Here is a 13,672-nt window from a genome sequence, read left to right on the forward strand (position 1 = left end):
TTAACCCAAATAGCTGTTCATCCAACCACTTAAATTAAAAATAGTCGATGGAGGTATAATGTATGCATAATTTATGTATATAGCTAGAAAAAGAAAACAACGTATATAGCCAGCTATTATGCAAAGATCCCACTATAGTAGTAGGCCAAAATAACATGGGCTAGCTAATTTTTAGATTGGTAATTGAAAAATAGTCGGTGTTTGTAATGTTATTGAAAAACAGTCACTATTTAATACGGAGATAAAATTTAGACAAAAGTACCATAGCTAAAACACAAAAAGTTCCAGCATAATATGTGGAATTATGAAACTCCTTCGTATAAACTTTCAGCATATTATGTTAGAATTCCAACACAATGTACATTCCAGCATACTATGCTGGAATCTCATATGTAAAAACCTCGAACTCCAGCATATTATTTACGGGTATTTTTATTCATATTCTATTTTGACATGAAAAAATGGCTAATCCAAATTATGTTGGAGTAGAGGTGATGGGGTGGAGTACACAAAGAACCCTCAAAGTGGATAATCTTCAATTTTTGTCTCGACTTTAACAAGTGTTGTCCCTCGCTTATCCCATGGGCAATACCTTTAATTTTGACCTGGAAGTTCTGCTCATAGGATAAGTGAGGATCAAAAGTCAAAGACCACCCCAAAAAGTATCATATTTCTGTAATTTTTTTGGAGTTAATGGATCTCCTTTTGGTAAGGAATCTTTTTACAAATAGCCAGTTAGATTAACTATTTATTTTTCTTAGCCAGTTTACATAGATTATATACTGTGTAATCAAGAAATAGAATTCTTGGCTTCTCAATCGGTACAAGTAAATAATATTCTTAGCTGTCTTAATCAAACCGCCGAAAGAAGATTAAAAAAAGCAACCACTTTTTCCTTTTTTCCCTCGGAACAGTATAAATTTGTCAAAAAGTTGCCTCCTTCCTTTTCCCACTATTTCCTCTCATGGAAAATGACAGGCTCGTCAAAGAACAGGTTAAATAAAAAACATTTCATTTCAGCTTCACTAATCTCTTGTCTTCTACCAAAGTCAGTTTCAGAGAAGAACAAAAATGAGTTAAATACAGGGTCTAAGCAAAAATTAGTCGGTTCGTCCGAACTCTTACCTAATACTCTAGCTCCGCCTGAGCTCCGAGAAGAAGGGCAGCAGTCTTCAGTTCCAGGTGATTCATCGTCTGTTGCTGATACAATGTCCGGCATTGATACGGCTTGTTCTTCTACTTCAACTCAGGTTTGTAACTACATTTTCTAGTTTTCCTTTATGGTACACAACTTATTGACACAATGTATTTAGACTTAAGAGTTACAATGTGTTAGATAACAAAAACCACCTTTATTTAAGTGATCTAGTCTAGGGAGTAAAAAACAAAACGAGAAAATACTCGTCCTTTTACCAAATGTTGAACTTAAAAATCATTTTGTATGCTACTTACATTATTACATATGTAGTGATAATGCGATGCTTACACTTTTATTTGCATCAGTTTTAAAAAAAAATATTTTGTTTTACTAGTAAATAGGTTCAAAATGAAAAAATAATATTAAAGATGCCTTACATAGGTTAAAACTAGAGGAGTCGACAAATATTTAGGGAGTGCTTTCCCTTTAGCGCGTCCTATCTGCACAAATTTAAATTAGTCAGCCCAGTAAGTTTTGAATATCGAATGCATAAAGCAAAAAGAGAAAAAAAGAAGTTCAAAGTTTAAAGTTAATAAAGGGTGGAGAGTAAGGGCCTAAAGGGTATTATTGACAGAGGCGAACCTATGTGTTATAGTGAGGGGTCATCGGACCCTTAAGCTTAGCATATACCTTGAAAATGGTTAATTTAAAATACTTGGCAACCTGAACACTAACGCCTTTAGGGGGCACTGGTTGAGCAGAAGATTGTGTCCCTGTCACATAAATATCCTGGGTCCGCCCTTGATTGTTGAAATCTTAGAGCACATTATATGCCAGTTATACCAATTGTAAGAAAAAATTCCTTCAAATAAGCACTTTCTTGCCTTTTGCTTGCTGAGCGTGAAATCTCCCAACTTTCCCAATAGGAAAAGCCAAGAATATAAGGGCATGTCATTACAGCTATAAAAAGCTTAAAAGCAATAAGATAGGCTATCTTTGATGCCAATTTGGCACCAAAGTAAAGAAAACATCATAAAAAAGAAATTTATTGTTGATGACTTAGAAGGGAGCCTTGTATATAGCAACGGTCAAGTTGTCTCCGTGTGACCTATAGCTCACGAGTTTGAGCCGTAAAATCAGCCACTGATGCTTGCATTAGGGTAGGCTGCCTCCATCACACCCCCTTGTGCGACCCTTCCCCGGACCTTGCATAAAAGCGGGATGCTTTGTGCACCAGCTGCCGTTTATTGTTGACGAATTAGCCTTTACTGTTGTAGCAATGCTTGTGAATGGTCTGTTAGTACAATGGCTGAATGACACCACATCAGTAACTAAAGGATTTTCGAATGGTTCATCAGGTGAAGAAAATGGAAGCAAGTCAGAAACTAAGAGACCTTCAATGGGGTTATCAAGCGATCACATCAGCAAGTCTCAATCTACATAGTATTTCCTTCTATCTTTCTCAGCCTACATCAGGTTGTCATCAAGAAACCGAGAACTCCATCAACATAAACATATCAAAAGAGAGCCTTTCCTACTTGTCTGACCTCCTTGTGCTTTTGACAACATTAAAAAGTACTCAAGCTTCCTTGAGTAACTTGGAGTTCCACCAGGTTGAATGGGAGTTGCAGCAAGTGAGAAATCTTGGAAGTTTACTTGAAAGTAGCTCAAGTATTAACCAATTAGTGTTTAAGAGAAACACTCTCACTGTGGAATGTTTATCTGAGCTGTCGGAAGTTTTAAAGAAGAATGTAGGGATCAAGGAAATTATGCTGTCAGAATCAAATATTGGTTCGGTTGGAGCTTCGCTTCTTGCTTCAGCACTTAAGGTGAATCGAAGCTTAGAAAATTTACAAATATGGGAAGACTCCATTGGCTCAAAGGGTGCAGAGGAGCTGTCCAAAATGATAGAAGTTAACTCAACGTTGAAGCTACTCACTATTTTTGATTCCAAGTCTATTACTGCCACACCTTTGATTTCAGCAGTTCTTGCTAGAAACAGGTCAATGGAAGTACACATATGGAGTGGACAAAACAATGAGAAAACTTCAAAGGTGGTTGAATTTGTACCTGAAAACAGCACTCTTCGGATATATCGCCTTGATGTTTCAGGTGCTTGTAGAGTTGCTGGTGCTTTAGGAATGAATTCAACCGTGAAGTCACTCGATCTGACAGGAGTCCGGTTGAACTCCCGTTGGGCGAAGGAATTCCGATGGATTTTGGAACAGAACAGGATCCTCAAAGAGGTAAATTTGTTAAACACTTGCTTGAAAGACAAAGGAGTTGTTTATGTTGCAGCTGGGCTTTTTAAGAACCAGAGCTTGCAGAAGTTGTATCTTAATGGAAATTGGTTTGGAGGTGTTGGCGTAGAACATTTACTTTGCCCTTTAAGCCGGTTTTCTGCGCTGCAATATCAAGCAAATGTCACTCTCAAATCACTAACTTTTGGAGGAAAAAGAAGCAAAATTGGTAGGGATGGGCTTGCAGCAATCCTGCAGATGTTGACTAGTAATGAAAGCCTTACCAGCTTAGGAATATATGATGATGCGAGTTTAAGACAAGTTGATATAGTCAGAATCTTTAGGAGTTTGGAAAAAAATGGTACATTACGAAGCATATCTTTACGAGGTTGTAAAGGGGTGGATGGTGAAATAGTCTTGCAAACTATCATGGATGTTTTACAAGTAAATCCTTGGATTGAAGACATTGATCTTTCAAGAACTCCACTGCAGAACGCAGGGAAAACAGAAGCAATATATCAGAGATTGGGTCAGAACGACAAGGCCGAACCAGAGATTGATTTGCTCAAAGACATGCCAATGACAGTGCCAAAGAGCTGTAGGGTCTTCCTCTGCGGGCAAGAATATGCTGGTGAGTCACTAAAGTAATATTAATTCAACTATATCACTGATTAGAAATATTGTTTTGTTTGGTAACTTTTTTAAATCTTTATTGCATCTGCAGGAAAAACTACACTATGCAATTCTGTACATCATCACTTTTCTTCTTCAAAATTACCCTACATTGACCAAGTGAGAACTCTCGTAAAACCAATTGAGCAAGCTGTTAGACCCACAGGGATGAAGATAAAAAATTTCAAGGATGAAGACACAAAGATATCAATTTGGAATCTTGCCGGGCAGCAAGAATTTTATGCACTTCATGATCTAATGTTCCCAGGACATGGAAGCGCCTCCCTTTTCCTGGTCATCTCTAGTTTGTTCGGGAAACCAAACAACCGAGAAGAGAAGACCCCGGATGAAGTTGAAGAAGATCTGCAGTACTGGTTGAGGTTTATTGTTTCCAATTCAAGAAGAGCTCTTCAGCAGTGCATGCTGCCAAATGTGACTGTTGTTCTTACTCACTATGACAAAATCAATCAACCATCACAGAACCTACAGCTTATTGTAAACTCAATCCAAAGGCTACGAGACAAATTTCAAGGCTTTGTTGAATTCTACCCAACTGTATTTACAGTTGATGCAAGATCGTCTGCATCAGTAAGTAAACTCGCCCATCACCTCCGAAAGACAAGCAAGACGGTTCTCCAAAGGGTTCCTAGAATCTATGAGCTTTGCGATGACCTCATGCAAATTCTGTCAGACTGGAGATTGGAAAACCATAATAAGCCAGCGATAAAGTGGAAGGAGTTTGGTGATCTATGCCAAGTCAAGGTTCCATCGCTCAGGGTTCGTTCCAGACTCGATAATAAGGAGAAGGTGGAAAAGAGGAGAAAGTCTGTTGCTACGTGCCTTCATCACATTGGCGAGGTGATTTATTTTGATGGACTTGGTTTCCTAATCCTAGATTGTGAATGGTTTTGTGGTGAAGTACTTGGTCAGCTTATAAGAATAGATGCCAAAAAGCAGACTTCAGTTGGAGATGGATTCATAAGTAGAAAAGAATTGGAAAAAGTTCTTAAAAGTAGTCTTGATAGCCAGATTCCAGGGATAGGCCCAAAAGTTTTCGATAACTTGGATGCAAGTGATCTTGTGAGAATGATGCTGAAACTTGAATTATGCTATGAACAAGATCCTTCAGATCCCAATTCACTAATGTTGATACCCTGCTTTCTTGAAGAAGGTAGGGGAAAACCACCAAAGTGGCAGATAAACTCAAGCGAATGCGTTTATGCAGGAAGGCACCTCCAGGGTGATGACTCAAGCCACATGTTTCTAACACCAGGCTTCTTCCCCTGCTTACAGGCAAGATCTCTCATCTATTTTTACACTCTATTCTCTATTTCTCGAATACTATGATGGTGGTAATGAAATAGCAGCCCTTTTATTTTTATTTATTTCATCATCTCGGATAAGAATATTATTCGCTATATCTGTTTAGGTACATTTGCACAACAAAATAATGGGGTTGAAGAATCAATATGGAGCAACTTATAGCCTTGAAAAGTACCTCATCACAATGAGCATCAATGGCATCTATGTCCGTGTAGAACTTGGGGGTCAATTAGGCTATTACATTGATGTGCTTGCTTGTTCCACAAAGCACCTGACAGAAACCCTAAGGCTATTCCAGCAGCTTATAATACCAGCAATCCAGAGCCTTTGCCATGGGGTCAGACCGACTGAACACATTATCCGACCAGAATGTGTAAGAAATCTAATACCACCAAGGTACAGGAGAAACCAATTTGTGCCTCTCAAGCAATTAAAGCAGGCATTGCTCTCAGTGTCGGCAGACAATATGTATGACTATCAGCACACTTGGGATTTGGTAACAGATTCTGGAAGGACTATCGTTGGAGCTGGTTTTGACTATGCTCGGGATCTCTTATCCGATGATGATTTTCGGGAAGTCCTTCAATGCAGGTACCATGATCTGCATAACCTTGCTGGGGAGCTTCAAATTCCTTTGGATAACAACCAGGATGGACAGAATCACGCTGCTACTACAAGTGAAGAAACTGAAGGAAAGATTGAACCATCATTTGCTGGAATAGCCAAGGGTGTTGAAGAAGTTCTGCAGAGACTTACAATTATACAGCAAGAACTTAGGGATATAAAACAAGAAATCCTAGGCCTCAGATACTACGAGCACAGGCTTCTTATCGAGTTAAACTGCAAAATGAACTACCTTGTGAACTACAATGTTCAAGTTGAAGAAAGAAAAGTGCCAAACATGTTCTATTTTGCAAGAACCGAGAATTACTCAAGGAGACTGATCACCACCATGATTTCCGGAATGAATGCTCTCCGGCTGCACATGTTATGCGAGTATCGGGGAGAAATGCACGTGGTTGAAGATCAGATAGGTTGTGAAGTGATGCAAGTTGATAACAGGGCAGTGAAATGCCTAGCTCCATACATGAAGAAGTTCATGAAATTGGTCACATTTGCTCTCAAGGTTGGAGCTCATTTAGCGGCAGGGATGGGAGAAATGATACCAGATTTGAGTAGAGAAGTCGCACATCTGCTTGAATCTCCCGCTGCATATAGTGCAGCGGGGGCTGCAGCTGCTGGTGTTGTTGGAGTTGCAGCAGCAGGACGTGTGGAGATAAATAGGGGTTCAAGGGACATCCAACAAGATCTTAAAGCAGCACAACAATGGGTTGTTGATTTCTTGAGGGATCAAAGGTGCTCTGGTGGAAGAGATATTGCTGAAAAGTTTGGATTATGGAGAGTTAGGTACCGAGACAATGGCCAAATTGCATGGATCTGTAGGAGGCATATGTACGTAAGAGCAAATGAAGTAATTGAAGTCCCACTTTGAAGTTTAGCTTTAGCCATATAGCACCAAGAGAGTAAGTTTCCAATTCTTAAACATTCTGAAACATATGTCTATCAAGATTCCCATGCTCATTGTCTTTATTTTAGCCATTTTCCCCTTTACTAGTGCTTCTCAGTTTAATCTTCATGAGATTATTTGTTTTTGAGATACACATGGTAGGAATTACAATGATCTATATGGTATCAATAGTGAAATAATCTCGTCCGTTCATGCATTATTTCCATCATAAAATTGCTATGAGATTATTATGTGAAGGAGTATAACATTTTCCTTGCTACCTTTTCCGTTCATTGTCTTCCACCTTCTGCATCTGTCTGCGTTATTTTTTTTTTCTTCTCATTGTATTGCAAAGCTAACACAGCCATCTTCTTCTCATTATTTTGCATCAGATATTTATCAGATATGACTATTTTCAGATTTCACTAAACTTTAATTTAGTTCGTTAACCTTGCACCAACAAAGGCATCGCAAAAAGAAAATGTATGTTATGGCAATTTAATCTTGTGTTACATATATTCGTTTAGAACATGGAACCTTACTGATGATTCACTCAATTAAAATGCTAAACAATGAATTCTACAACTACTCATGAGAAACTGTTTTCCTCATGTTTACCTTTTACATCTGTTTAACTACTCAATTAATTATAACTTCAAAAAGAGAGAAAATTTGGGTCAAGCATCAAGATGAAGAAGTGAAAAGCACAGCTCATAAGATTTTAATCTAGTGAATGCGAAATACCACTAAACTCATTAGTTTCTCAATAACAAATTGGTGCGGGCAAAACATAAATATAAATCTCTTAAATTTGTCCAAATATACATATATGAGAGTGTGTCCCTTCTCTCCTGCATCCGCCGAGGTGAAAAAAGAATAGAGTTATATAGAATACAACATTTTCACATAAATTAATTTGGAGTAAAAAACACCCCAAAAACTTACTCTGCTGATCTCCACAATTCATTCACTTGTCCAGTTACTATTTCTTTGGAACTGGAAGCTCTTAAATTTTTACAGTTTATACCACTTTAGCAATTCTTAGTCCTCACTCAATTTTCCATGCATATAAGAAGAGGCAAAATGGTGAAGCTTTAGAATAGCTTAACGTTGAATAATACTTGCTATGATCACTGCAATCGCTGCCACCACCCACACTACTCTCTTCCCTGTCACTGTCGTCCTCAGACGCCCCTGGCTTGAAAATAAACAGGCCATGACCTGACCCTGGTGAACAAAACAACCAAGCGTGCACGTCCCAAAAGACTTGCACGGGTTGTTTGTTTACTAATACCGTTTCGTTTCCCCTGAATTTCCACTGCAAGTTTTTTATGTGAATCAAAACAATTCCATCTATGCTTATCCACATTTCAGGATCTCTAGGCCCTGAAGTTGAACTTTCTACAACAATATCACTTTCTTGCTTCCTTTGATCAAATTTAGCTCTTGTTGAGAAACTTTTCTTACCAAAAACATGTTCTTTCTTGTAAAATAATAAAGCATCCACAAGAGCTGGCCTTGATTTAGTTTTCTTATAGGCTTTTTTCTTGTAATCTCCTAATAATAACACAACCTCTTCCTCAGAAACTAAGGCAACGTAAAAATCCGAACATGGTTCTGGACTTCCAGAAAATTTTGCTGATCTTAGATCCCAATATGCTTCCAATTGATTTCCATCAACCTCAAAAATTTTGTATCCTTTTTTGGCCCAAAAATGCCAAGGTTTAAGATCAATCTTGCATGTTTGATGATAATCACTTTCAACGCTATCGACCGTTAGGGTCACGGAATGATTCATTAGATTCTTGCTCCATATAACAGTCACGTTACGCCAATAACCTCCAATATGAGATTGATAAACACATGTAACGCTACTTTGCGCGTTCTTAGGGTTTACAGGATCATCTGTTAGTTTTTGAATGATGGGCGGTTGAGAAGAAGAAGATGATTGTGCCCTTGTAGTAGCATGATAAGCCATTTTTTAGAATATTCTTTTTGCCCAACTTCTCAATTCATCAACTGAATAAAAACAAAATTTAAAGGTGATGGAACTCATGGAATAAATATATCTTTGTACGCTATACGTAAATGTCTAGGTTGATGAGCCACTCATATACATCCAACGTTGAATATAATTGTATTCTTTTAGCAGATCTCCACAGGAATTGGAAACAACATGCATGTCACCATACAAGAAAATATTATACTCAGATTTTCATCAAGATATGTGCCATTTTCAGGCATGTCAATGCCTAGCTTGATTAAATGGGGTTGGCAATAACAATATTGAATTGAAATAATGCAAAACTGGGAGTTTGAAAGAGATTAATTGGCTGTGGACTGGGAATTTTGGAGAAATTTTGCAAGAAAAGGGTAGTTAGTGTTATTTGGTGGAGGAAAGAAGGAAATTTAGACAATAGTTTTTTTTTTTTTTGGATCTAACTTTTTCTTTTTGTGTGGAGAAAATGTCTCTTGCTAGAGGCAGGGGGCGAAAGGCTTCCGGGAAGGAAGGCCACAATGTGAGAAAATATTTTACAAGCCTGCAATATTGCTGCTACATCAAGTACGAGTAAGTATTATCATAATTAAGTACGTAAATATTTCTTCTTTTTTTTGTTCGAGAGTATTTCTTATTACTTACTATTATATTTTATTTGTTATTTATTTTCGTCAATTTTTGCATGGAAAAAGCCATAGGGAGCAAAATTCGGAAAAATAGTGTTGAAGGAGATTTATTTTCCCCCCTTTATTTTCTCTAAAAAGAGTCATACGGCTAAATTCAAGAAAAATATTTCAGGGAGATTATATCACATGAAAGATTTTGTCTTAACGCATATTAGTTAATTGGTTTCCAATAGTATACGCTTTGTAAATGCTATTATCTGATTATGTGAACAGAATGCATGGATTGAAACTCTTAAAGAAACACTCAAAAATCTTAGAGCTAATTATAACCAGTATAACTCTTAACATTGGTTAGGAATGACAATCCCTTTCATTTCTATAGGGTATTCTTTTTCAAATAAATGCAGCCAACGAAAGAAAAGTATTTAGAATAAGTCCTAGTTCCTCAATGGTGGATTCTAAAGTTCCATTTTAATTTTTAGAAACCAATGCATTTTACTTTCTGGAATAATTTCCTAAAGTGTAAGTACTCTTAACACTACAGCATACACAAATTCTTCTCCTGGTCGATCAACTAAAGGCATAAGTTGATCTGATATTACAAAATATGATCCACTTATCGTCTCTGTTGGCACTGTCTCCATAAAGAAACTATAGCTATTAACAGATATGTTACCCGGAAAAAAATCCTTCAAGAAATATGTTATTTGTTGCTTAAATTATTTCCTTATATTTTTAAAAAATCTATAATCTCTTTAGGTTTGGGAAAGCCCATTGTTCTAATAGGTTTGGGAAAAGAAAACTTATTGTCAGGATTGGGAAAACCTTTCTCTTATAGGTTTGAGACTATTTGGGATCTATATATAGGGGTTGTAGTTGGGGATTCTATAGATTGTATTGTGCTTTTCTTTTCATTCATAATGGAAAATTCTTTCTGCTTTTGCCTCGAGGATTAGGCTTAGCCGAACCTCGTTAAATTCTTGTGTTGATTTTTCTTCTCTATTTACTTTGTGTATGATTGTGTTTTAGTTAACCCACGATCTTCTGCAACAAGATATACCAAAAAGTAGAGAGCCTAGACGAAATTATAGTTTTCTATAAAAGATATTAAATCATATAGTTGAACTTTAACAAACTAGCTACAGTCCTCTCGGTATGTTCAACATGTCTTGGAAAAAATTTAGGCGAAATACATAAATATCCCCTTTAAGTTGTCCACTGTTAGGTTTTAGTTTTAATGATAAAAAATAATATAATTGCGTTTGGTGTAGGGACTCAAGGAAATCAACCAAGATCGAAGAGAAGCAATCAAAGCTGAATAAAGAAATCAATCAGAGATTGATTGAAGCATTCAAAAGGAAAAGAAGCACTGAAGAGCCAACAAGATAATCAATCAGAGATTGATTGAACCGTTAAAAAGGAAAAAAAAACATTGAAGATTCGACAAGATAATCAATCAGAAGCTATTACTAGAAGGATCCAGATTTAAGGAGCAAATCCGGCGGCTATCAAGACTTAAAGATGGAAAGATGTCAAAGTCCACACATATAATGACCTAAAGGGCCATCTTATGTTTTAGAACTCGATTCTGCGCACTTAAGCCTTTAAAATCTCATTTTTATCCACCTCGATTTGCGTGCGCAGTCCGGGCGTATTTCCGAAAAGATTTTATGTTGAAAGTTGATGAAAAAAAAATAATTTTTGCCTTTAAAAGTTGATTTAGTTGACTTCGGTCAACGTTCTGAGTAAATGGACCCGAACTCGTATTTTGACAGTCCCGGTGGGTCCGTATTGAAATATGGGACCTGAGCATATGCCCGGAATCGAATTCCGAGGTCCCTAACTCGAGATATGAATTTTTGATAAAAATTTAAAGTTTGAAAATTAAATGGTTTTAAGAATTTGGTTAATGTTTGATCTCATTGGTATCGGGTCTGTATTTTTGTTTCAGAGCCCGGTACAGGTTTATTATGATATTTAAGACTTGTCTGTGAAATTTGGTGAGAAATGGAGTTGGTTTGACGTGATTCACACGTCCGATTGTGAAATAGAGGCTTTAAAACTTTCTTGAAAATTTCATTCAATTTGGTGCTAAATTCGTAGTTCTAGGTGTTATTTTGGCGATTTGAATGCGCGAGTAAGTTTGTATGATGTTTTAGGACTTGTGTGCATGTTTGGTTTGGAGCCCCCAGGGCTCGGGTGAGTTTTGGATAAGCTACGGGATGTTTTGAACATAGAAAATCTGGTATTTTAGCTGCAGCAGCTGTTCTGGTGTGTCCTTCTTCGCGTTCGCGAAGATACTCTCGCGAACGCGAAGGGTAGGCTGGTCAGGGTGAGTTTTTCTTCTTTGCGAACGTGAAGGACTGATCGCGAACGCGGAGTGATGGGGGCTTAACCCTTCGCGAACGAGACCCGCTCATCGCGAACGCGAAGCATTTGGGACCTAGGGGAGGGGTCAGACCTTCCGACTACACGAACGCGAGCACGGGCTCGCGAACGCGGTGGAGGTTTCGCGATCTCATAAACCTAGCAAGGCAGCTCTTCACGAACGCGACAATGTTTTCGCGAACGCGATGAACACTGTCCCCCAGTTCATAAAACAGTCCCAAAACGGGACTTAAGCCATTCTTTCAAATTTTCAAAAGCTAGAAGACCTCGGGGCGATTTTCTAAAGATAATTTCTTCCCAAAGTGTTGATAAGTGATTCTAAACCACTCTCTTTCAATTACCCATTGCATTTTATGAAATTTAACCTAACATCTAGAGTGTTCATGGTAGAATTGGAGGGTTTTGGGGTAGAAACTAGGGATTTGAGAAATTGGGAATTTAGACCTCAAATTGAGGTCGGATTCCAAAACCAATTATATATTCGGGCTAGGGGGTGAATGTATAAATGGATTTTGGTCTGAACCTCAGGTTTTGACCCAGCGGGCCCGAGGTCGATTTTTGACTTTTTGGGGGAAAGTTTGGGAAATCTAAATTTATGCAATGGTAGTTGATTCCTTTAGCAATAATTGATGTTGTTGAGTTAATTGTGGCTAGATACGAGTGGTTTGGAGGTGGATAATAGAAGAAAAGCGATAATTGAGCATTGAGTTGCCCGCGGAGCGAGGTAAGTGTCGTGTCTAACTTTGAGTCGAGGGATTAGGAACCCTTGACTTATTTGCTATATGAAATCCATGTGAGCGGTGTATAGGTGAGGTGACGAGTACCTATGCGCCGCCAATTTATCTGTTTTGCCTGTTTCTTTCCCGTTCTTCTTATATTGCCTTTTTCTGTCTTAATTACTACATGTTTTACTTGTATTTCCATGCTTAATTGCTACTTGTTAGACATTCTTTCTCTTTGCTGAAAGTATTAGTTATTCCGTAGTTTTGTTGCCTCCTATTATTTGCTTAAGTTGTTTATCAGTACTTTCAAGGCATATTTCCTAGATTGGTTTCATTGTACAGTATTATTTGTACAGATTCTGTATTGAATGATGTTTTATTTTCTTGGTTCAGTTTGGTAATTATTTATTGTAAAGGCCTTGTGATTTAGCATGTTGATTTGACTATGTACATTGAGTGTCTGGTTTTGATATGGTGGGATCGGGCTGTACGCCACAGCAGGTGTAATAAGGGAGTATTGATACGGTGAAATAAAGGTGAATATATATATATATACCCGATCCTGCAACAGGTGAAATAAGGGTGAATTGATATGGTGAAATTACAATATTGATTGATATATGGTGGGATCGGGTTGCGCACCACAATAAATATATATTATTTACTGTTGTTGATATTGTTATGGTAGAATAAGGGAGGATTATGTGTTGTCTGGTGGGATCAGGTTGCGTGCCGCAACAACCTATATGCTTCTATTTCTTGAGCTGCGTTGTTTTTCCGATATTTTGTTTGAACTAGTAAAATTGGTAAATTCTGGACGACACTAGTTTATTTTCGAGGCTGTGATTATCATTTCCTGCTGGATGTTTAATTCTGTTCTGTATTTCAATTATTCTGTCATTATTATATATTGCGTACAGGTTTTAGCGTAAGTGACCCGCCTTAACCTCGTCACTACTTCGTCGAGGTTAGGCTCGACACTTACCAGTACATGAAGTCGGTTGTATTGATACTGCACTCTGCACACTATGCAGATTTTGGAGACGGTCCCAGCGTT

The 13,672-nt window shown here is 37.7% G+C and overlaps 2 protein-coding genes across 4 annotated transcripts; one reads left to right on the plus strand and one right to left on the minus strand.

Moving 5' to 3' along the window:
* Window positions 1-972: 972 nt before the first annotated feature.
* Window positions 973-11,169, plus strand: LOC104228157 (protein TORNADO 1). Of its 3 annotated transcripts, none has more exons than XR_711271.2 (6): window positions 973-1,250; window positions 2,497-4,009; window positions 4,103-5,343; window positions 5,480-6,896; window positions 9,343-9,449; window positions 10,777-11,169. XR_711271.2 is itself a non-coding variant. In XM_009780562.2 (4 exons), exons 1-4 carry the CDS (start codon window positions 1,209-1,211, stop codon window positions 6,863-6,865), a joined length of 4,182 nt encoding a protein of 1,393 aa, XP_009778864.2. In that variant the 5' UTR covers window positions 973-1,208; the 3' UTR covers window positions 6,866-6,963. The 3 variants fall into 3 exon arrangements, 1 of the variants encoding a protein (XP_009778864.2); XR_711272.2 differs by having other exon boundaries at window positions 9,360-9,449; XM_009780562.2 differs by lacking the exons at window positions 9,343-9,449; window positions 10,777-11,169 and having other exon boundaries at window positions 5,480-6,963.
* On the minus strand, window positions 7,252-9,333 carry LOC104228156 (uncharacterized). The gene has a single exon (XM_009780561.2). It carries the CDS (start codon window positions 8,856-8,858, stop codon window positions 7,929-7,931), a length of 930 nt encoding a protein of 309 aa, XP_009778863.1. The 5' UTR covers window positions 8,859-9,333; the 3' UTR covers window positions 7,252-7,928.
* Window positions 11,170-13,672: the final 2,503 nt, after the last annotated feature.

Source organism: Nicotiana sylvestris, chromosome 10 (assembly GCF_000393655.2).
Source record: "Nicotiana sylvestris chromosome 10, ASM39365v2, whole genome shotgun sequence".
Classification (NCBI taxonomy): domain Eukaryota; kingdom Viridiplantae; phylum Streptophyta; class Magnoliopsida; order Solanales; family Solanaceae; genus Nicotiana; species Nicotiana sylvestris.